At 35.4% G+C, this 25,439-nt stretch overlaps 1 protein-coding gene across 4 annotated transcripts in view; it reads left to right on the top strand.

Annotated features, from left to right (window-relative positions):
• Positions 1-25,439, top strand: part of KLHL2 (kelch like family member 2) — a 60,968-nt gene that overhangs the window by 30,745 nt on the left and 4,784 nt on the right. For all 4 annotated transcript variants that reach the window (XR_009958144.1, XM_062573806.1, XM_062573805.1 and 1 more), the window contains 8 exons: positions 6,897-7,059; positions 16,857-16,966; positions 17,840-17,956; positions 18,954-19,103; positions 19,767-19,884; positions 20,531-20,728; positions 21,496-21,597; positions 23,588-23,716. Coding sequence is in view for 3 of the 4 variants with exons in the window: in XM_062573806.1 (XP_062429790.1) it covers positions 6,897-7,059; positions 16,857-16,966; positions 17,840-17,956; positions 18,954-19,103; positions 19,767-19,884; positions 20,531-20,728; positions 21,496-21,597; positions 23,588-23,716 (1,087 nt within the window). In the remaining variant the exon portion in view is untranslated. The remainder of the gene's footprint in view (positions 1-6,896; positions 7,060-16,856; positions 16,967-17,839; positions 17,957-18,953; positions 19,104-19,766; positions 19,885-20,530; positions 20,729-21,495; positions 21,598-23,587; positions 23,717-25,439) is intronic.

Raw genomic sequence — 25,439 nt, 5'->3', positions numbered from 1 at the left:
AGATTTTGAGCAGATCAGTTATTTGCTGTAAGTAACATATCGTAACTGAAATGGACTTTTATGTACAGTTTATGTACACTAGTTAAAAAGCACATATCTAAAGCAGTTGCTTTTTCCTTGCATTTCCTTTTAATCCATTACACTGCTTTTCAAGCTGAGAGCTGCTTTGTATTTTGTAGATTGTCAGTCACTCAAAATGTTACGTTATCATTATTGTTTGCTTGCTTCGGTTGAAATTATGCGCTACCAATAGTACTTTGGCTAGTACTGAGAAGTAATATGAAGGAGTAGGACTGTATCTTGATTAGTAATTTGATTCCTTCCTCTGATACTACAAAACTGTTGCTCACACCTGTATATTTTAATTGGATGGGTCTCATTAAGCTGAAAGATAAGTTTACACATCCAAGACTATTGCACAATGGCCTGTAGTCAACAGTTGTTAAGATACCCAAAAGGTATCTTTTATAAGATACATTGTATCATGTTCTAAATTTGCAATTCGTACACATCTTTAAATCCAGTACAGCATTTTATTTGTGTGTGGAACACCGGAACAGTGCGCTTAACACATCTTGACTATATGAAAATGCTGAATAGTTTAATTTTCTGAAATTGGAACTTCACATTTTATTACACAAATGCAAATGTATGTATTTTAGGGTTTTTAATATGCTTACTCTCGATATATAATTTCATTACAACACATGGTAGTTTCACTAAAACCTGGACTACACTTTGTTTACAAACTACAGTTATAATTACAGCACAGATGTATTTAGACGAGAATAAAAAAATAAGATTAATTTGGATGTTCTCTGACTATTCCCTTAATTTCCTTCTTCCTTATGCCATGGCAACACAAACATCAAGTGAAGCACTCTTAAGCTGCTGAACTGATTATTTAAACCTTAGAAACACAGAAGTTAAATTCTGCTGTGTTTTCTCAATATTTGTTTTATGAGGGGCATTAACATAACTGGTTTGCTGGTCTCTGAAATTGATATCATTTTAATGTTATAATTGAAAATATGGAATATTTGCAATTAATAAATGTGTAACTTGCTGTCCTGAGCATGTGTGTTGCATTGTGTGTTGTTTGTATTCTCACTCATCTGCTTTCCAAGGTTAGTCTTTCTCCTGTGTAACTGATGTGGGTTTTTTCCCCTCTGCATGTGATAGATACTTTTCCATTTTTAGACAGCATATTATTCATTCCTGTTGGCATAAGCTGCTTGTTTTTTTTTTTTTTTTTTTTTGATTTTTTTTTATTGGCTTATTTGTGTGCAAAGAACTTAAATTTATCAGAACATATAAGTATGCTAGAAAACGGAAAAATATATACTTGTTTATGCTGTGAAAAGAATGAGATTTTTTTTCCCAACACCTGCCATAGGTTCTTTCATTATCTCTACTGTGAGATTATTAATCTTATGTGGGAAAAATCTGTGTTAAATCTGACTCATTAACATTTGTGATTTTTTTTTTTGATGTAAGGATAATAATACACATTTTTCTGGGAAAGTATGGATCTTAATGGATTTGGGCCAGAACCTATAAAAGAAATCTGAAAGAAATTCCAGGGAATTTAAAAATGGTGGAAATGAAAATACTGCCTAAATACTGGCTTCATGCTATATTTGTACAGCTGGTATCACAACGTGTTCTGGTCAGGAGAATTCAAAGAGGAATGCAAAAAGGTGATAGGATGGATTAATACAAAACTTGAATAATTTAATCAAATTGATTTAAATCATCAGTCAGCAAACTTTAATCAATTTAGATTTTACCTTGCACTGAACTTTATAAAAAGTTTCCCTGAACAGTGCTTTCTAGCTGAATGATAACCACTGGGACACAGTATTTCTCAACTGTACATAGCATCTGTTTCTGTGTACTTAAATATTTCCTCAAGCAACTAAATAACACAGTACAATTTTATAGTTTAGTATTTTCTTTATAGCAAATGATTTAATATTTATTCATGATTTGTACCCAGCTGCTTTAATTTTAAAGTGTTTTCAGTAAAATGTCATGTTAAAATTTATTTCAATTATAATGTGCTGGATGAATAAGAAATTAAAAATTTGAAAGCTTGTTTTGCATTTCAAACAAACTTTGATTCTGAATAAGTAAAGTATTGTTGATAGTTGGTCAACTGAATGCATCTGGAAATCAAAGATTCTTTCTTTTCAAATTCCTATTTAGTTTTCAGTTTTCAATGAACTAACAGAGATCTGAAATAAATAGAAGAACATGAAGTGGAAAAAGTGTCCTCTGTCCTTTTAAGGAGAGGCTACAGCTATCGAGGCTTGGCTTAGCACTTCATCAAACGAATCCCAGTGCTTAGCTGGTGGCTCTTTGCAGCCGTCTTCCTTCTGAACTTCGTAATGTGTTCTGCTCAACTTTTTTGTGCTCTTTTCAAGCAGTTACACTAAATTTAGTTTTTAATGTAATGATTTCAGACTATGGTTTTTGGAAGATAACGCTTATCATTCTTACTAATTAATCCTACAGCAGTAGGATTGATTAATAGATATGTGTAAGGATTTTTTTTTTAATTTTCACAGAATCAAAGAATAATTTATGTTGGAAGGGACCTGTGGAGATCATTCCTCTCAAAATATGTCCAGTTAGTGTAGGGTGCTCAGACTTCTGTGCAGTTGAGTTTTTGAGTCTCTCCAAGGATGGAGATTCCTCAGGGCAGCTTGTTCCAGGTATTAACTACCCTCACAGTTTAAACATACCTGCACACACACACACACACATACACACACGTGCATGTGCACGCCTAACTCTCCTCATATCTAATCAGAATTTTCAGTGTTTCTGCTCATATCTGCTTGTATCTGCTGTCCTATCACTTTGCATCTTCCAGAACAGTCTGGCTCTATATTTTTTGTACCTGCCCTTTAGGTAGTTGCAGGTGGTAATAAGATCTTCCTTTAGCCCTCTCTTTTAAGGCTGAATAAATCTAGTTCTCCCAGTATCTCCAGTTAATGTCATGTGCTCCAGACCTCTGACCTTCTTGGTGGCTCCCTCCCCTGGACTTGCTCCGGTAAGTGATTTTTTTCCTTCCTTCTCAACTGAGTAGGGCAGATGCTGAGAGCTCCTGCCTTGCATAAAGTGGTGCTGACTGGCGTGCGCTTTTGATGGGAGCGCGGGGCTGTGTGAAGGGGAGTGTAACACCGAACTTCCTGAAGCAGAAGTGCTGTGATGACGGGATGCGCGTTAGGTCAGCTAGCTTGTCTCACTTGCCAGTGCCCTATATAAAAAGGTGGGGGAGTGCTTTGTGATCCAAAACACACACTGTTTTTTAGCGCAGCTTTCAGATAGGGCAGACTCTCACCTGGTGTCGTATCTGCTGTAACGTGATTGCAGATGTGTCCCTTCTGAGCTGAGGTGTCATGTACAACTGGATACGTGCTTCTGGTGTAACAAGCAAGTAACTGGCTGCGTAGCAGGGGGTACCAGCTGCCTTTGTCGCAGAACTCAAAGCGTGTGTGTTTTGGTCAGGTGAGATACGTATGTCCGGTTGCGTGATGGTGAATAGAGCCACGGTGCTGTCTGGAGAAAGAAGAGGGGAAGAAAAGCTGCAGGCCACATCAGCGCACTTAGGCCTCTGTGCATGTATTTGAAAGGCCAGAAGAGAGGGCAGCAGCCTTGAGTATAGGCCAGTGATCTGGCTGAGTTATGGTGAAGGGCTTCAGTACAGCCCAGTGATAACATGGACCAGAGTTTAAGGCCTTAAATGAACCCTCCCTGACTACATGAGTGACCCTGTGGGTGGGTTAAAAAACATATAGTAATACCTTGTCACCATCCTTTTTGCCTCTGGAGTTGGAGAGGTGCACTTGGTGTGTATTTGGCAGATGTATGTAGCTTTGGAAAGGGAGAAGCAGGAGGAGATAGTCAGAAAATAGTCTTCAAAGACCTGAAATGATTAAGTGATCTGCCCTAGGAACACTAGCAGCCCCTCCAAGAGTCGTCACTACTGCTTTGAGGTGGGGAGGGTAGAGGGGCGGGAAGAGAGTATGTAATTCCTTACTTGCTATCTGTAGCAGTAATCAGTTCAGTTGCTTTGATTAATAAAATGCCAACTACCATGATGAGAATATATTTCCTAGTATAACTGAAAATTATTTTTCCCCTCTGCATCTTTTGCCCTACAAGGTGATATGCTTATGAAAGAATTTATGATCATTAGAGGAAAGTCAGGATACCCTCTAGTGGTTATTTTTGGAAATAAATCTGAGTTATACGCTACCAGAGTTTAGAGTCAGCAGCAGCTAAGCTTAATTCATGCTGCAATTTTAATGTAGGTTTTTTTACAGGTTTTGGGAGGAGTTTTGTTTTTTCATATGCCTCTGTCCCTGGCTGAATCCTCCTGGGATGAAACTGTGTTTTTAAATGGAAGGTGTTGTAGCTTCCTATACTTCTAGGGGTATAAATGGAAATAGCTAGATGTTATCATAGCTCCTGTTGCCTAGTAACCAAAGCTCAGCATATAATTTTAATTGGGTAAAACTGATGGATATTGCCTCCCTTTTCCTTTCTACTAGCAGAATACACACAAATACATTTAGATTTAAATGTGTTATTGTAAAGATACAGATTCTTATTTTAGTTATCAGACTCCACTATAATGATTTAAGACCTCACTTAATTTTCACCTGATAAAGATTGATCTTCTAATTCTTACAACTTTTCTTTACAGGATATATGAGTGAACAAACTGCTCAGTGTGAACATTTGTACACACGAATCTTATATTCTTTTCTGCAAATTCTAAAATTTCTAGTTTTACCTTTCAGTTTCTTTTAGTGTTTTTGTTGATGACTGTAAAATTTTTTTTTCTACTACATTCGCTTACACAGCCAAGAAGAGTTCTTGGAGTTATTTGCTCAATTCTATTGACAACCTACTTAAAACTACTTAGGAGTGTGTTTGAATTATTACTGAATTTGTTAGCACTATGAAATGTTTGCTTATTTGGAACAATTTGTGTAAATAAATACTTGTGTTTAGAAGTGTAGCCCTGATTTTTGGTGTTTAATTTCATGACTTTATCTCATCCTAGAATTCATTATCAAATGAATTGTCCACTCAGTGATATAACTGATCATACTGCAGTTCTAGTAATAGAAATATTATTTACATTATCTTCACTTCATAAACATATTGTATATGCTACTATAAAATGAGTTCATTGGACTATTTTCATCTTGTGTTTGTATATATGTGTTTGTTTCCTTCGTTTCTTTTTTATTACCAGTAGATATTCAAAGCAAACTATTATTCAATCTTTCTTTTTTCTAACTATAGTAGTGATAGCCTTTGATTATAGCATTTGGTTATAGTGAATTATTGCCTGAAATTAGGGATTAATTAAGTATCTTGAGGAACATGAGATGGTTTTCAAGCAGGCTTCATGCATCGCAGGCTGAAGGAAGAGGAAAAACCATAAACAATAGAAGTATAACCAAAAAATGAAGTTTAAAGATATTAGACGATTTCATCACACAAAGTCCTTTTTCATTTGTTTTAGTTTCGGTCATAGTTATTAGTTTTATTTAAAGAAAAAAGTCTAAAGTGTAGACAATAACAGTAATTCTCTAGAAGCAAAGTAGATGCTTACAGAGATGATAAGTACTTGTTTCTATAGGCAGTTACTAAAATTAAAACGTTCTCTGAAGACCAGTAACTTAGAAGTATATTCTGCAACTTCAGTGTAGTAAGAGTTACCTTGTTTCTTCTGCCCTACTCTTCTAGTTCTCTTCCTGTTCTTCCATCTTCTTGTTCTTTGAGCTTTCTTCTTGTCTGCCTTTTTGATTCTATCCAAGTAATTAAATAAGAGTTAACAAAAGTAGTATAGCCATTGTCTCATGCTTTTTTTTTTTTTTTTTTTTTTTGCTTGCTTACTGATATTGCCGTATGGTATCTATTTTCTCTATACATAAACAACATAATTTGCAAGACTAATCTGGATATTAAAATCTTTCAAGTTATCCTATCCAGTAAAGTTAACATTAATTTCACACTTGAATGTTCTAAAATAGAAATCTCCTTAAAATAACTGTCAAAGCCACAGGAAAAGAAAATATTCTGAAGAAGAAATGGTAGATTACAGTATGGAAGCTTGCTCAAAGGCACAATTATAGCCCACCTGAAGCTTTTGTTTAAGTTTTGCTGGGTGAACAAAATACATGTTGTGATATTTTTAAAGTTCTTCTGTACTTTTTGCTTGCCTTCACTGCTTCTGACAGTTGAAGGACAAATATGCCACTCACAGTAGTATCTTTCTGGTACAGATTTTTAATGAGTGAGTTTTAGGTGTTCAGACTTTGGAATGTCTGGATTGCCATTCCTCCATGAAAGTCACAGACATTTTCGGAAACTGAATTTAGAATCCTTACTGGAATTAGTTCATAAAAATACACATACATATAAGCACATAAAAATACACGTAAGCAAAAATACATTTGTGCTTAAAGAAACTGGACATTATCCTAAATGGTTGCATGTAAATAAGTTTCACGTATTCTATCATGGTCTAGAAAACTTTGATTTAAAGAAGTATCTAATTGTGAAGGATTGGAGATTAGATGTAGTTATGAAGTTCTGAGGATGAGTAAGAAGGAAACGAGGATGAATATTGGGAAGTGATGTTGCTTTTGATTTTAGATCTTAAACTGTATTTGCAGGGAGGTTAAACATGTCATCCTTAGATTTTAAGTTCTTAAGTCCTGAAGTTCTGAAATCTTCCTCTCTATGTGTTAGTCTTTCAGTTTATTAATAGTTTTTTGCTGTTTCTGCATTTTCTGTATTAATATTGACAGTATTCTTGTAAAAGCTCAGAATTGAACGGAACACTAACCACCTGTTGCTTCTTACAGGTACTGCTCCCAGCAGCTGGTCTCTTGCAACTGCAGGATGTGAAAAGGACTTGCTGTGAATTTTTGGAATCTCAGCTTCATCCAGTCAATTGCCTGGGGATTCGTGCTTTTGCTGACATGCATGCGTGCACAGATCTCTTGAACAAGGCCAACACATATGCAGGCAAGTTACCACTAGCATAGAATATAGCTTGTGTAGACATACACAATACGAGCATTTCCTCACCTGCTGCCACAAGTTGAAATTTACCCAGGATACTGCAGAAATATCTAATACACTCTTCTTCATGAGAAATATGAAAAGTCTGCCAGAAAAAGGAAGACTCTTAGTTGAAACAGTTAAAATAAGCACCAAGCACATCTTCATGGTCTATCAGGACCAGGGTCCAAACAACTTGTGATTCAGCAAGAACCTAGCTTGGTATTTAAAATCTTGCACCATAGATGGCAGGTTGTCTGTGGAAGTTACGAGGCCTCTACTGTTGGGCAGCTTTGAGAACTGATTAGACCAGCTTCTGATTTGGGGTGGTGTAGATCATACCTGTGTGTAGAACTAGAAGATTTGAAATTCTTTCTAGCCTACATTTCTAGGATTCTCTAAAAGATAAAATCTTTTTTTTCTTTATTTTCCAATTTTATTTCCTATTCTAAATTCTAGCCTTATAAAGGTGCTGGAACTTTCTAAAAGTATTACCAAATCAGTAATTGTTAATACAGTGTAATACATCCAAATTACTTATTTCTTAACTGTCTTGACACTAAGAAAGAGTTGCATAATGTAGATTAATAAAAAATAAACAAAACCTTAAAGCCATTGTGTAAGCTTTATACAAGCAGTAAGTTTATAGCATAACAATATGACTAAAACTAACATTTTAAAATGTGTTCATGTAGGGATGATTTTACTGGTTCTTTTGTGTAGAGTGCCTTGAGTTTTTGATGTCTGAGCTGAGATGGAAGACATTACACTGAGGAATTCCTTTTAATGGAAGCTTGTTACAGTGAGCAAAAAAAAAAAAAAAACAAACCCCTTCTTTATAGCATTTACTTTAGTAGCCAGCAGAGCAGTAAATTTTGATTGGAGCTATAGGAGAGAATATTTAGGGAATAGGACATATTTGTTTTAGAATGTACTGCTAATTTAGAAATTGTCTATTGTCAGAAGCTGAGAGTGACCCTCAGGTATGCCTCTTTAGATGGAACTTGTACCATCTGCCCAGTCACAGATCTTTTACTGTCTTTTCAGTGTCCTTTGGATATCTCATTTCCCGTTCAGATTCAGCAAAACTGAACTTAGTTTTGATTTTTTTCCCCCCTCTAAATGTCTTTCCCTTCCCCTTTCCTCTTCCTCTGTCACTGGTGACTTCTGTGTTCTCCTAGTTATTCAGGTTTGTAGACATAACTTTAACTTTCCTCTGCCATTTTTCTTCAACTGCTCAGTTGCTTATTCTCATATTTTTTTCTTCCCTCTCTACCAAACCTCCCTATCTCTACACCTTATTTCCCTTCTGTTGCACTAGTCATCTGCCTCTGCTTTAACTTTCTCTGTTTCCTAAGGTCATCTTACTACTCTTGTAGTATTCTTATCTCTTCTCTTCTCTTTCCCCCCTCATCTCAGTCAAATTCCAACCTGTCATCCTTGGCTTTTCCAGTTCATTATCCCCTGGGTAGTGATACATAAATCTTTTATTTCATATCTCTCTTTTTCTTTTTTTTTGTCCTTGGAACTAACTTTCCTTTTCTTCCTTAATCAAGCTATTTCAGATTCCTCCAGAAAGCTCTTCCCTCATGTATGCTTCCCCTTTTTGTCATCCTATTTTTGGAGTATTGCTGGGCCCTACCATTAGGTGCCAGCTCAACTCCTATTTTAACTTTGATGCATCTGTGTGGTAGGTTTTAAAGCAATGCATACTCTATTCTTGCTCCTAAGATAAATATGCTGTGCCCGAAGGTGTGAACAGCTTCATTGCATTGCACTGTCTTCATTGATCCCTAGAATTTTATCAGGCAAATGTAGCTTAAAACGTGACAGCAGTGTAGAAAATACCAGAAATAACAAAATATCATGAAACATTTGAAGAGTATTAGGGCAGTCTAAATATTTTGTATCTCCATGACATTATGTTAACATAGTGTTGCTTAATTTCAAATTGATTTTTTTTCCCCAACTTCTGTTGTGACTTTGATTTTTAAGCTACATCAGTTACTTTTAAACTATCTTTAAATTCAGTATTTAAAGTTAATATTTATGTATAGTACTTACCATAATATAAAATCTAAGACTTTGGCAAGACATTGAGTGAAATACTATGAAATATATTAGAGTGTATAGGAACTGCGTACAGCTCATAACCCTCCCTTTCTGAGTCATTTTGGTCAGGCATCTTTTGCTTTGCTCAGAGAGACTCTGCAAGCAGGACATAGATAACTGAAAAGGTTAAACCTGCAAGTCTTAGCTAAGACTTGCAAACTATGAGGCTGAGCACCTGCATGCTCACTACTCCCGATAAAAGAGCCCAAGAAGTCTTCACTGGCCAGGCAGTCTTCAGTCAGGAGGAAGGGCTGACCCTTGAATGGGATATTCAGTGTTGCTAGACTGCTGTCTTCTGGTTCCCTGGTTTTCTTCATTAGAATTTTCTACCCTACTCTTACTTTCATACAATTACTCTCACTTTTCCTGTCAATGTTTTTCCTCTTACGTTCTCAGGCTTATTACTGTCCACATCTCAGTCATCTTACCTGCTTTCCCCTCCACTAATTCTTGTCTAGATTGGCTCTGTGTACTTTGCCAAGGCTCTTGCTCACAACTGAACAATTTTCTTAAAGGTCTGAGCCAAAGAGATGCAACTGTGGTATTTCAGAGCTAGGCTCTGGATCACAGACAGCTGTGATCTCCCTGCCTGGGAGGAGGTAGGTTGGGACTGCAGGTTCTAGAAACTAGAACAGGAGAGAATTACTAGATTTAAAGAGCAGTGAGAGTTTCATCTTTCTAGACAAAATGGAAAGCACTTATGCTTAACTTCTCCCAGTCTTCATTTTATAACAATTGCTATTTGATATTTAGGAAAAAGAGGCAAAAAGATGCTTTTTAGAAGTATCTAAAAAAGTACCTTTCTTAGAAGATGCTAGCATAAAAACGTATGGATGCAAATGTGGATCAGAATTTACTATGATAGTGAGGCTCTGGAGGGGCCTTCCAGTGGGAGTAAAAACCCAACTTGCTTTAAAATTGGAGCTTCATAGTCCTGTGATGGGCTGTAAAAGTGTGTTAGGTTTCTGTAACTTGCCCATTTATATACATCTGTGATACATATGGGGAATCTGAAAATAGCAGACACTTGATACAAATGACTTGGAATTAGCTTCTGTTACAATTAAGCTTTGCAACTGAGATTCTAAGTGCTCTTGTGGTGGTTCAGAACGCAGTCCTGTTCTGAGTCCTCTGACAGTTGCAAAGATGGGGAATAAAAACAACGGAGGCTCTCATCTTTCTTTTATGAGCAAATACTCTGTTCTCAAGTATCTTAACTTGAATGCATAATATAGCAGAGAAGGGTTGAATGAATGCTTATTGCTAATACTTTCAGGGGAGAATGAGTGACAAGTTTACAATATGCAAGCTCTTTTTGTGTGAAAGAATGGCCATTCCAGTTCTGATTTAAATAGATTTATCAGAGAACATAAGCAGAAATCCAGAAGGGTTCCTAAGAGTATGCAGTGTGAATGCTGTTAGTGAGCACCCATTCTCAGTTTTTTTCACTGATACTTGGTCGTAGAGAATGTTCATGAAACAAAAAATGTTCCTAAAAACATGTTACATTTTATACTTATCATAATGTTATAGATAACCATCTCAAGATAGACTAGTAAACCCTTATAATAAAGGAAAATGGTTTGACTCTGAAGATGCTAAGTAAGATAAGCAGTAGAAATGCTAAATAGAAGGTCTTGGGGAAGGAAATGAATTAATCTCCTGTTGAAAGAGAGCTACGGGAGAAGAGTGTTTAGAGGGGCATGCCATCTTAGACTAGAAAGAGCAAGCTGCTGCAAACAGCTGATTCCCATGGCTTTTTCATCTTTAACAAGAGAGGTAGGGAACATGTAGCTCTCTAGGCCATGCCAGTCCTGGGATAAACTGAAGAGAGTAATCGGACAGCCTCACAAGCCAGCTGACACTGTAAAGCAGAAGAAAAACTGTTATTGCCATCTTTGTTAATGAAATAATTCTGCTCTTTTTCATAATGTGTCATTATTAAAAGTTATGCTGTTAGGTAGAAGTCTGCTTCTACCCTTTAATCTTTTGAAAAAAAGTGGAATATATTCCACTTATCCTATGAAATTCTACTACTGCGAGCATTGTGGTCTGTAGCAGCACAGTACGGGAGCATTCCTGCAGTGCTTGACATATTTCTTTGTTGCAGCCAAAGGATAATATAGTTTCACTAGCTGTATAGGCCGATACAGGATTCTTTATGGAAGAAGTGTCTTTTGATGACTACTTGTACACATTACTGTATAAAGCTTCTTGGCCCATCATGCTGGAGAGCAGTCAAAGGAACTTTATCAGGATTCTTAACATAATTAAGAAGCACTTTTTGCTCTACTTTACTTTACTGTGGGGCATAACATTTTTGGATTCAGGTACTTTGCACCCAACACTTGAGTCCTGACTAGATTTAGAAATATGTGCATCTTCTATAGACTAGTCTTGTGCACATTGGTATGCGTGAGATTTAAAGGACATATTTAGCAGAATCTTTTTACAATTCTATTTTGAGTAGCAACTTCTGTTGCTATGCTGCTGTTACCTTGGTTGCTAGCAATCTCACAGTGTTCTAAAAAGCAGTTACTTTAGCATAAAATTGACAACTATATCAGATTTTTTTAAAAAAAATTGATTCTGAAATATTTACCTTCTGACAGTCCTCAAATTGGCAGACCATGTGTCACATTGTGATTTTTTTGGCTGGAACAGTATGAAATGAAGTAAAATTTTAAAAATTGTTCTTGGTAGATATTTTTGTTTCATTTGTTTAAGTAATTTTCATTGTTCTTTTATGCCAGCCTACAACTTGGATCTTTCTAAGTTCCTGTGCATCTCTGTAAAATAAAAGGGTATTGATTCAAAAAGAAGCTATATTTCTGGGAGGTTCCAGTTAAGTTTGTAGCATTATCATGTCAGAACAATGCAAGTACTCCATTTGGTTTATAGAAATCTGCTTCATAGAATAGAAACAGTTGGCCCAAAACAGACAAAAGAGATTTGTGAGACTTAGCTTATTTGATCATGATCTTTTTTTTCACAAAGTAACAAACACAGAATTTTTGCGAGGTTCTCATGCTTTTTTCCTTTTTTAGCTGCAGCATCTGGTGCTGATAAGCTCTGGCCAAATTTTGTCATATGTATTAATGAGGATTTGGGAAGGTCTTTGGGAGAAGATTTATGAAAGTGTACAAAATATTAAAAAGTTTTATGGAAATGGATGGTAATGAATATTGTCATCAACAACACTGGAAAAATGTTAGAAAACGATTGAAGGCTATTAATGATAGACCAGATATTTAAGCTGGGTTGAACAATAGACCATACTCACAGACAAATGCTCAGAACAGTCACTGTTGTAAATCAGAAAATAGAAGATGGATTACAAGTGCTTTTGCCACCGTGATTCTCTGAAAGTGTTTTTTGTAATCTGTGGGAACTTGAGCAGGCTTTTCCTTCTGTATTTGTGGCAATTGAAGACAGTTAATCCAGAGAAGGCCTGACTGTAGGCATATAAATAAGTGTAATTGTGTTTATGAATTAATCCACAAATGTTTCTAGCATAAAATGTCCTGTGTTGACTTCAGATGTAGCACTCCTTCCTATGTAACTAAAAAGCATAAAATTAGTGACAGTATCTTTTGAGTGAGCAAGACCGTGCATTTTTTGGCTAGAAGAGACAGATCAATTGTTTACTGCTTCTGTCTGTAGAACACACATCTCCAAACTAAGAATGAAAAGTACCAAGAAGTGGTGACAGCTCCTCTTATCTTCATTTGCTATCCACTTTGGCATTGTTCATTGCGCTCCAAACATCAAGTTACTAGCCCTTTTCGTATTGCTAAGAACTTCCTTTCTGTCCTTCTGGTTTGCCCATCCTACACAGGTACAGGGCAGATAAGGACAGATCTCTAGCTATCCAAATAGAAACTGTCTTAACCAGTTATGAGCAGAATAGTAATGCCATTTTGTGGAAAATGTCAAAATCTGCTTTTGGCTCGCAATTGGAACAGATATTTTAGAAACTTCCTAAAATGGTATGGATTTTTTTTTCCCAAAGGAGTGGGATTGTTTTGATGATAATGAAGCAAAATTCTGCTCACTTAGGAAGTTAGGAAGTGCGAATTTGGGAGCCAAGCCCCTGCAGCTCCCAAAGCCAGTTGGTTTCCAGACTGCATGACTCTGGAGCCAGCTGGCTTTAGTTATGTCAGCAAGGTGACAAGAAGGCAGGATTCCGGTACGAACTGAAGTCTCACACTATGTGGAAAATTTTGATTTGGAAAAAATAATTGTCATAAAAAATTCTGACCAGACAGCTATAGCTGTCTGCTTATCTGAAATTGGGAGATGTTTGTGAAGACAGGAAAATGAGAAATGAACCCAAATAAAACCAAAGCTAGTTTGGGGTTTAATAGGAGACAGATGCATGGAATATTTAGTCTTGTCAAAGTTTTTTAAGACATAAAGACATTTTTTCAAATTTTCTGGGATTTTTCATGATGATATCTCAGATTATGTACTGATAAAATATATGAGAATTTTAAATTTTATTGAAAAATGAAGTAAGTGATCTAATTTTTGAAATTTAGACAGTAATGTGGGATAATATGAATCCTAACATCTTTAAAAAATAGAAGACAAAAACAGTGTTGTCTACCCCCAAAAAACTATTTTTCTGTCATGACTATTGAAAAAGGAGGCTCTAAAATGGAACTTTTGGAACTTGTACAACTTAGTAATACTGAATGGCTGTGTTTCAAGGTAAGATGCTGATACCCTTCTTGTGAAGAAGGAGCAGAAAGGCTTGAATTTCATAAACATTATTTTTATATATAATAAAATAATGCTTTCTGTCCTCAGTGCTTGAATGCTTAAGATAAATTACTGTTGGCAGACTACTTAAGTGGTGTTTATGAGTTTCCTTGTTCTTTTTCAGTTTCTAATTATTTCGAATAATTCAGTCATCTGTAATCTCGGTTGGCTTCTGACAAAAGGATATGTATCCGTCACTTAAGGTAGTCTCCTTGACAACGAGAGATCTAGTTTTAAAGAGACAAGCAATTTCACCTTACCCGTTTGCATAGCTAGAATTTATACAGCCATCTGCCTTCCTATTTCTCTGTTTTCAATGATCCATTTGGATGAAGATTTATTTCCAAGTATTGCTCAAGAACTTGAGCTATTGACTTTAATTTCTTCCCTTTTCACTTTTCATCCGTTTGCCTCATTTTATTAAGGTCATATGCTTTATTGTATGCTTTATACACAGCGGGAGACATTCAGTAAAATAGTCTCATTTTTCGTTAATTATTTTCATTCTGTATTTTCAACTTTTTTTCTACAGTTCTTTTCCCATTATGAAGACAAAAGGGAGCTTGACTTTTATAGTGTTAGTTTGAAAATGTTGAATGTGGTTTTTTTTTTTTTTATTAGGGACTGGATCTCTTCCTATTCTTTACAACATATCATAAATCTAAATCACCTCCTTAAAAAAGAAGGCTTCTTTATTAGGAGTCTGTAAAATCAATTGGCTATTTCTAGTTTATGAAGAATATCTTGTTGGATACACTTCAGTGCTGTTGAACTGGCATTCTTAAGGGAAGATGAACAAGGCTTCTGAACCTCAGATTTCTCTGAGATTTGGATGAGTTTTGCTTAAATATAACTCTTTCTCCTTTCTGTTTCCTTCCTAACTCAGTTTCTTAACAGTCAGGTATGCTATTTTGTAGCTCTGTTACTTGAAATTTGGAGCAGCTCGTAAAATTAATTAATGCAAGTTACCTTTCTTTGTTAGACATGTATAAATAGTGAAAGAATAAACAGGTATTTTATTCAGTAGTGGGGTACACCTCAAAAAACCTCCAACTTAAACTATCTTTGCAGTCTTGCAAGCAAATAGACAAAGATTTGTAAGAAGTGAAAGAGTAACGATGCTGTTAGATCAATCAATAATACTTCTCTTCCTTTCCCACCCATGGCCTGGAATATTGCAGAAGTTATCTGTTCATTCTGAAGGAATGCTGCAGAACTAGAGGAACTTGTAGGGATTATGACTGCATGATGGGAGAGAGTCAGAGTGTGAGAGATTGAAAAGATCAGGACTGTCTACTTCAGAGATGAAAGATAGAAGGGAATATAAAGTAATGAATAATATTGAGTGAACAGGCCAAAGCTTTTCTTATCATTGTATTTCAGGATTAGAACACAAGGACATTAATTGAAAACTGATAATAAACTATGTTAAGTTTAGATGTGGGGTTTGTTTTTCAGTGACACTGTAGAATTACTACTCTAGGAAGGCACTGCAGTCGAGAATTTAGCATGTTCAGGGGGGCTGGGCTTTATAGCAGTTTTACTGAAATGTAGTAAGGTAGGTAAAATACCATTTTTCTAGCTACCAGGAATCTTTCGTGATTATAGTGACAGCATTACAGGAAGTTTTACTATCAAGTTTACCTGTCATATGTATTCTTGGACTTCTATCTGAAGAGTGTTTTGCTGCGTGTTTCAAGGAACAGGGTGCTGAATGAAATGGATGACAGGAATTATCATACTGTGTTAGATTTATCTTTTTATGCTCTCTAATCTTTGTTTCAGTCCCTCGTGCTTTGCAGAACTAATCTACTGAAAAATTAGACTTCTTGTTCTGGAGGACTTCAGCATTTTTTAACTTTCAACAGTTTGTGTCAAACATAAAGAACTATAGTAGCCTAACGTAGTGCCAGAAAAACTTATAGAAAAATATTTATTTTGAATATGTTTGATAACTCTTATTCTAATTCTGAATTCTTAAATTCCTCTAAGCAAATTCTTAAATTCTCGGTATGAACTGCCCTTTTGATTTCTGTTAAGCATAACTGAAGGGGGGGGAGGGAAAGACCAGTTAACTGGATGGGGCTACTATTTAAGCAGTTGAATAGTTTAAAAAAAAAAAAAAAAAAAAAAAAAAAAACATATGATGGAAGAAAGAAGAAGACAACCAAATACATGAAGGACAGCTTAATAAATATATGCTATATGTTGAAAGAAAACATCTGGTTCTACAGTCAAATCACGAAATTGTGTCAGGTGGTTATTCTGAGGCATTAAAAAAAGTCTGTACAAAAATCAAACAGCTTCTACAGCTTGTGGAGCTTGTGATAAGTAGTATTTTTCTGACCTTGGGGAAGTTCCAAGAGATGCAATAGGATCCAAACCTGTTGCCCAATTTTTTGATTTGACCTGCATTAGATTGTGAAACTGCTGTTTAGTTCTAATGAATCAAACATTGTTTATGTTGCACTGCAAGTTTAAAACATGCTTGTTAAGAACTTACAGGGCATATTCTTTCTCTGACATCTTTTTGATGTAGTCATGTATACTTTTGAATACAAAGCTAGCAAAAAATGAATTAAGTTATTGTCAAGGATAGGTACTGAACTAAAGTGATGATGAAAATGTTTAATTGCTATAACTTAGAGTAGAATGTGTTTTAGTATTTACATTATTTTAAGGAATCTTTGAATATAAAAGTTGTTTGTGGGACAAAGCTTTAACTTATATAAAATGTTTTAAATTAAAGTATTGCTTCTGGATGTAATAAACAGCATGCATATTGAATCAAATTCTTCTATTTTTTCTGTATTGTTTTAATACTTTTTTGGGGAGGGTAACACGCAGTGCTGTATATTAGAGTACTTTTTTTCCTCTCCAAACAGAACAGCACTTTTCTGATGTCGTGCTTAGTGAAGAATACCTCAATCTTGGTGTAGAGCAGGTGTGCAGTCTGATATCCAGCGACAAACTTACAATTGTCTCAGAAGAGAAGGTAAGATTATCTGTTATCACAGATTCACCCTATTCTTTTTACCCTTTTGGATGAGGGAGAATAAAGGCTTATTCTTACTGCTCTTGTATACTTGTTTGGATCAATCCTTTGCTTACTCAGTGAAATTAAACCTATATTATGCTCATATTTAAAGATTTTTTCCCAAAAGTGTTGTGAATTTGATGCTGAAAATTAATCTTCGCTCTTAGGAATTCTAAAACTGTTTAAATCATTTAATCCATAGTTCTTTGAAAAAATGAAAGCTTTTTTAAAACTTCTTTTTTTTTTTTTTTTTTTTTTGCATCTTGTAGAAACTTTGAGCCTAAGAACTATCTGCTTAAACTGCAATGAGCAAAGCCATGTTGCTATTCCCTTAATACCTTGAACATCTAGGTCTCTGACTTTAATACTTACCATACTGTTTCTGTGGAGTATAATTAAAATTTTAATGCCCTGTAGAAGCAATGAACTGTGTGCAGTAGAGGAGAAACAAGGCTTAGGATTGCTTCTTGTAGTAAGACATAACGATGTTATCTGAATGATGACAGAGCAGGTCCATTCTCAGGAATAGGAAAGAAAAAAATGAGGGTTGCAAACTGGATTTTCAGTATTAATTTTTTCAACACATTTTGCAAGTGTAGTGCAGTTATCCTTGAAACATGAGTAGAGGAAGGATACCAAAAGAGACTGGCTAATGCATCTTTGAAATTTTATATTGAATAAACATGAAAATAATGGGAGCTGTAACTACTGTACTCCTTTTCTATGATAGGAATTTTAGTCTAATCAGAAGTTGGTTTTGGAGGCACACTGACACTCTCATAGTCATGAATTTGTAAGCCAAGGGACTTGCATTTGTTTGTTTTCTGGAAGGTATTTGAAGCAGTGATAGCGTGGGTAAACCATGACAAAGATGTAAGGCAGGAGCTAATGGCACGCCTGATGGAGCATGTTCGGCTGCCTTTGCTTTCCCGGGAATATTTAGTTCAGGTAAGCCAAAAGGAATACTCATTCTTCTGCACATGGACACTTCTTTCCTTTTATTTGTTTTAATGCTAAATGAGTAATTTTAAAGACAGTATAAGATAGTGTATTACTGATAACAGAAATAAAAACGTAAAGACCTGCCTTTTACCACCACCACATGCTTACATGCTCATACACTCACTCAAGTGAGGGATAGCATAAGGGGATAGCACATAGGAGTAATTTGTCTGTTTGGCAGATTAATTGTCATCCCATGCCAGTAATTTGAAATTATTTAATTTGCTGATATCAGGTTAGTTTTCATTTGTAATGTGATTTCTGATACAGTACTACTTTTCGTAAGTGAATATTAAATTCCAGAATTTTATTTTAAATATATCCGTTATTTAAGTTGGTTAAAAATTACTGACAAAGGAAGCCTGGAAGCATATTTCTTTATCTGGTTCAGATATGCTGTATTTTTTTCAAATTTTGTAAGATCATTTTGAACGTGTTGATGTCAGGTTAAATACTAATGTTAATAGTGAAATATTTTCAATGTTTAGTAGTGTTGTAGCATGTTAGAAATTTTACCTTTCATGATATGAATTTCCTCCACTTTTGTGTTTCTAGTTGTTGTGGGATTTTATTGTTGTAGAGTGATATACTGGTTTGTGAAATTCCCCCCTCCCCCCCCCCCACACCCCATTTTAAGTGCTATGTGCTTTCAGTATTTGAAAAGTTGAGAAATGTGTATGGCTGTGAGGAAAGTGATTTACCATTGCCTAAAACTTTTTTTTTTTTTGGTAGATTCTAGAGAATCTACATCTCCTGATTCTATTTTTTTTTTTTTAATGATTGTATGTTGCCATCACATAATTTTGTGTCTGACTATGGTTGAACTATGATCTAAATGATCTGCATTTGTTCCTGTGATGCAGACTTACTGCACTTTAAGTTGTGATTTGTATTTTACTTCCTTAACATGCTCAGATCTTGTCAAACTTCTATTAATAAACAGAGAGTTGAGGAGGAAATATTGGTTAAGAACAGCAGTGCTTGTAAAGATTACCTCATTGAAGCTATGAAGTATCACTTGCTGCCAACTGAGCAACGAGCATTGATGAAAAGCACTCGAACAAAACTGAGAACGCCTGCTAGCCTTCCAAAAGTAAGACTGTTATTTTTCCACTCTGCTTATTTCTTCAAACTCAATTTTATTTAATAGATTTGATGAGAACATGACTATCAGTTGGTATGTTCCAGTAAAAAAATTTCTGCAAGAGTTATTCCTAATAAGCAGATGTAGCAAGTGATTGAGTTTTAGATCAGTATTATGCTTTGATATGGAAATTATCTAGGCTGAGTTCTTCAGCATTTGAGGAGAACTCTGGATTGATGGTATAGGAACTAGTCAGATGAACCATTCCTTTGACTTCAGTGGATTTTAGCACATTTCTTTCAAAGGAGCCAACTAAAGCTGTTCTATAATGGACATTTATAGCTCCATTGAGTTTTACAGATGATGAGTTCTTGTATGTGAGGTCAGAGATGGAGACACAACAGAATCTGCCTCATTCATGGGAGCTCTATCTAAATGCTAATTATCTCCTGCTTCTCTGCTTCAGATATTCCCACTGGACACAATGTTTTCAAATTACGTATTTAAAGAAAATAGTTTTGGCTAGCTTGCAAGATCCACATTGCATATTTAGCAGAATCATCCTTTAATTATTTCTTGTATGGAAGCTTCCTTTATTTTTAGCACTTATTTCATCTTTCAGGTGCTCTCATATATGCAAGTAATTAATGCATGTTACTACCTCCCTTCTAGTTGATGATGGTAGTTGGAGGACAGGCACCAAAAGCTATTCGCAGCGTAGAATGCTATGACTTTAAAGAAGAGCGTTGGCATCAGGTGGCTGAATTGCCTTCCAGAAGATGTAGAGCGGGTAAATGACTAATATTTTGTTGCAGTTTGTAATGCTGCAGAATTTAGGTGTCTATCTAAAGCATCCTATATTCTTTGGAATAGTACTTAAGAGACCTATCCTGAAAAGGGCTAAATCTTGACTTTAGTGGGTGTTGTGTGTTGATCATCCTGAAAGTTCTAATTACTTGCTAATCTGGGACTATACAAGTTTGATAATTTGATTTTAATTTGTCCTTCAGTTTTTAATCTGTAAAATAAACTGCTTCATTACATCACATGGATACAGAGGATAAATTAATATGTTGATGCATTACAATGATGAGCATTGTTTTATTAAAAATAACTTATCATTAAATGATAGAAGAATTTGAAGAAGTGATCAGTTGATACTAAAAATGTGAACATGTTATCTTAAAACAACTGAGATCTAAGCAAGAAATTTAGCAAGCCTGATTTTCAGAAGTGTAAACTATTAGTAGCAAGAAGTATCAAAACTTTTAGTGTTTAATCTGAATGAAGTATGGCTCTAGGACACTGTTAAAAGCCTGATAGTGTACTGAGCACTCTAAATTGTGTCAAATATTTGCATAGTCAGCACAGTATGGAATAAAATAATTGACAGAGAAGACAACACTCAGCTCTTCTCCTCATTTCCCCTGCTCTAGGAATGGTGTACATGGGAGGCATGGTTTATGCTGTTGGTGGTTTCAATGGTTCTTTGAGAGTTCGCACAGTAGATTCCTACGATCCAGTGAAGGACCAGTGGACGAGTGTTGCTAATATGCAAGACAGGAGAAGCACACTGGGAGCTGCTGTATTAAATGGACTTCTTTATGCTGTGGGAGGATTTGATGGAAGTACAGGTATTTTTCTGCCTTTACACGCTGCTGAACTGATTTGTTTTGACTGATGTAGATGTAATTGTATCAAATTTGAATTTCACTTTCCTTGTAGTTGTGATGAAATGAAGCAGGAGGACAGCCTGCATCTTGTGGCATGAAACAGGCTTTTAATGATCACCACCCTCTGCCTGGTACAGAACTGTGCACTGTTCCCTCAGTTGTTAAAGTTTAGGCCTAATGACTGTTGAATCTTTGACAGGTTTTCTTTCAGTACTCCTTCTGTATTCCAAGTCCTTAACTTTATGGACAACATGAGCAGAGAAATAATTTGGCATCTATTTGTGTATGGAATATACATCTGCATTTTTCTGTAGGGTAAATGAGTATAAACAGCATTGCTTGAATTGTGGGAAGGCTTTGGACATATGCAGCTCATTCTCATCACCGATGCATTAAACCATTTGTGTAGAGAATCCTTTTCCTTAAGAGTTATTTCTGATGAACATGTGTAGAGAGCACTGGGTGACTTAATTAAAAAGAAGAAATTTAAGGAAGAATTTTTGAGTTCCACAAAAGGGGTTACTCAGTTGCCTAGTTTCAAATACCAAGAATGTGATGACAGTAATTGGCTGTCTAAATAACATCACTTGTACCTTTTGCATAATAATAAACAGTTCTTAAAATGAAATAATAATTTGAGTTTTGAGATACAATGAATAATTTCTGAAAGGTAGGCAGTGTATTGCTCCTAGATTTGTAGAGAAAATAATGCCCTATTGTTTTAATAGGTTTATCATCTGTCGAAGTTTACAACTTAAAGACTAATGAGTGGTTTCACGTAGCTCCAATGAACACAAGAAGAAGTAGTGTTGGTGTAGGCGTTGTTGGAGGTAAGTTCTTTTGCTATCTGCAAAGTTAGTTCTGCTTATGTGACTTTGGACATTCCTAGGAGCTTACATTCCAAATCAACGCAATATTTATATGCTGAAAGATTTTTTTTTTCCTGCATATATACTTAGGAACCAGAACTACTTACCAAATTGGATCATCTATGAGGACTAGTTTCGGCAAAAGTGATGTGATTGTAAATAACAACAAAAACAACAACAACAACAAAAGATTTTAATTTCAGAAATGTTAGAAGATGTATAAGGAGTTAAAAAAAAAAAAATCCAGAAATGGATTAAAACAGTATTTGCAAAACTAAACCCCAAATACATTCCATTTTCAAAAATAAAAACCCTTTGGGATTGAGCAGTTTGATTCAAAGTCATTGTTAAATTTTTTGGTTCAGTTACTGAAATGAAGAAATAAATTTTTGCATGATACTCATGCATGTATCTTAGTGTGCTTCATATTCACTAACAATAATACAAATATAGTCCAAAAGGCTCTGAATTTAATCTCTGGTAGTGTCTAAAACTGAGGTGGAATAGAACAAGATCAAAAGGATTTATTAGTAAAACTTTCAGTCAGTAATAAATGAGATGGAAGAAAAAGAGGGTGAAATGTAACCTTCACCCTACTTTCTATATACATGTTAAAAAATACCTTATATTTAGGTTTTTGCTCAACCTTATAATTCAAATGTTATGAACAAAACATAATTTTTCTGCTTCTTTTTGGCTAGCTTTTAGCATACTTGCTTTCCATATTTCTTTTATTACTGTGCTAAGGTATTCACTTTCTATAATGTAAGATTGATTATTCATTAAACTGATTATCCTTCACCACTGGCATAACTGTTAGCAGAAATTGCTTTTGCTTTAGTGTTTTTAATGAAAGTATAAATAAATTGTTTTCTGTAATAGCAGTTCTTTATTTTAAACGCTGAGAGCATCTCAGCTTACTTTTGTACCCTGCCCATTGAAAGCTACATAAAAAGTTACCTAAAAATGTAGACCTGTCCAGAATGTCTATTCGTTAGGAACTGCTTGAAGACGACTATGAATTGTTCACAACCCAGCTGTGTTGGAGGGACATCTTTTAGTACTCTTTGCTGAGCAAGCTGCAGGCAAAGGTACATGTGGTCACTGTATATGTCAGTGGCAGTATTGGGGCTCAGGCACAGGCTTATATGGAAGTCAGAGCTTCAACGCTGACTCCAGTGTGCCTGGGGCAAACTGAAGAAAAGCTCCCTAAGTATGTACATAGCTTCCCTAAGTATGTAATTAATGTATGCCAACAAAGCTAGAGTGCTTGGTTACAGAAGTGGTAATATTATAAATCAGTCTTCAGTGATGTAGCACTGAACTATAATCAACTCTTCTTAAATGTGGCTGGTTTTCCCAGTTACATGTTGAGGGTGATCTTAAGCATGGTGCTGTGAAATTTGCAGGCTTCCAAGGACAATTTGGTGGTTAATAGCTTTGTTGTTGCTTGCACAGTGTGGATCTGGGCTGGCTCCCAGGTCTTGAAACAGCTTTAGGTGTGTCTTCAATCTGCACAGGAACCTCTGCTGTTTCTATTCTGAAAGCATACACCAAGTGCATAAAAGTAGTTTCCATCTGAATTTTTTGATATTTCTAAGAAGCCTATTAACTTGCTTCCAATGGGGGACAGTTTGCCTTTTGACAATTCTTAATTTAAAATGGGGGTGAAGTACCTTTGTATTTCAGATAGGCAATTCAAAATCTTTTGATTCACATTGTTCAGTTAGGTACTGGCTGCCTCTATCTCCCCAAAATGGCAAGATCTACAGGGCAGTATTTTAAACTGTTTGAAAAATAGAAACCTGCAATATAGAAACCCGCAATAACTGATTGACAACAGATGCTGATTAGTAGCTAATTTGGAGAGTGACATTTCTCCCTCTGCATGTGTAACAACATAGCCTATGTGCTTCAGAAACTTGTGCATTTCTGGTGGTTGCTTTTCTAGGTAAGCTGTATGCTGTCGGTGGCTACGATGGGGCGTCGCGTCAGTGCCTTAGTTCAGTAGAGTGCTATGATGCTAATTCGAATGAGTGGAGCTATGTTGCAGAAATGAGCACTAGGCGGAGTGGAGCAGGTGAGTGAACAAGAACCAATGCTCATAGTTAAGACTGAAACAAATTTGTGATTTTAAAACCTACTAAAAAATTACAGAAGGTAAGCTAACTTCTGAGCCTAAAGGAATGTTAGTCTTAGGTGGCAGATGTATTGCAGGTTATAAATACAGAAATGTCCTACAGGGTAAGATTCAGTCTGTAAAGAGTAAGCATCCTTCCTTTGCTTTTTGTACTTTTCATACTCCCTTCTCTTCCCTGAGCTTCTGATATTCTGATGTTTAATACAGATTAATATATGCAGCTTGTGACAATTAATGTAGTGTCAGCTCAGTATTGAAATGACTATCAAAATCTTCACGTCCAAGGTGAAAAAATGTCATTTCTTCAAAAACGTCTCTCTGCCAGTGTACGGCTACTTTTTCTAATAGTTTTTTCAGGTCAGCTTGCATGTGAACTGTAACTAAATTTCCACGTCTTTGGAGGACTTGTTCTGCATTCTGGGTTTACTGTAGGAAATTGTCCTTGATCATTCTTAATTTTGTGTAGTTGGTTCTATCCTACTATTTCCACTTAAGCAACCTTTGTTTCATCTTCAGTAATTCTTCTCATCATGATACTTGCATCCTTTGGGTATTTTAGGCTAATACATGTTATTCTCTCTTTATTATTTAGTCAAGATACATCCATTTATTTCTTCATAATCTTAAAAATCCCTTTTTAATTTTTTCTTAGTATTTTTTTTTCTTCTTGAAACTGAGTGTCTATTTTTCTTTAATAACATCAAACGTGCCTGTGGTATTCTGTTCTTGTTTAATCAAATGATGCTTCCACAGCTCCAAAATTACTTTAGCATTTTCACTATCTATTTATATTATGGACTCAAGTCTCGTTTACTGTTCACTGTCCTCTATTTGTCTTTTGGTGTTTCAGGTTTTTTCAACTTGCTGAAGTTTTTTTTCTTTCTCTAGATGCGTTCACATGGACTTTTTCAAGTCAAATTGCATGATATTATTTTTCTGCCTTTATTTCTTACCTGTTTAGGTCCCTTTTTTGACATGTACTCAATGGTGCTTTTCAGCAACACCCTTCAAATACCTACTAGTGATTGCAATAATGTGCTTCATAATTGGAAGAGATGTTGCTACAAATAAAACTCAGTGGATTTCTAGTATGCTCAGTAGTTGATTAACAGTTATCCCAACTTTTCATCTTGCCTTCCATTATTCTCTATTAATTCTGAACAGTTTTTAATCTATGTAGTGATGGTTGACTTCAGTCCAAATTAATTATTTCAACAGACATTTTTTTAAATCATTACTAAAATTAAAATACTTGATCTGTAATATTTCCATTATACCCATACAAAACAGTAAGTTGATTTGTCTCGTATTACTGGAAGTAATATTTTGGTTGCATTTTTAAACTAGAACTGTAAAGTTATTAAAGGAAATATAGTAGAGTGTATTTAACGTAGTTGTCTTGTGAAACTTTTGCTTATTTAGTTTGTGTATCTTGGAAGGAAATGCTGGGTTAAAAACTGGCCAGAATTACAGTGAGGGTACTGTTAAATACTCTGGCTAATATAAGGATTTTTTGAGTAAAGCATTTATATAAAACAAGCAGATTATTTGAATCATTGTGAAGACAAATAACATTGGGCTGTGACAAAGCTTCATTTTTCAAACTGCCAGTACATCCATTTTATCTGAGTGTTTAAAAAAAAATGTTCTTGCATACTGCCTT

The sequence above is a fragment of the Rhea pennata genome, chromosome 4 (genome assembly GCF_028389875.1).
Source record: "Rhea pennata isolate bPtePen1 chromosome 4, bPtePen1.pri, whole genome shotgun sequence".
Lineage (NCBI taxonomy): Eukaryota > Metazoa > Chordata > Aves > Rheiformes > Rheidae > Rhea > Rhea pennata.
This window is presented reverse-complemented; position numbering and strand designations above follow the sequence as displayed.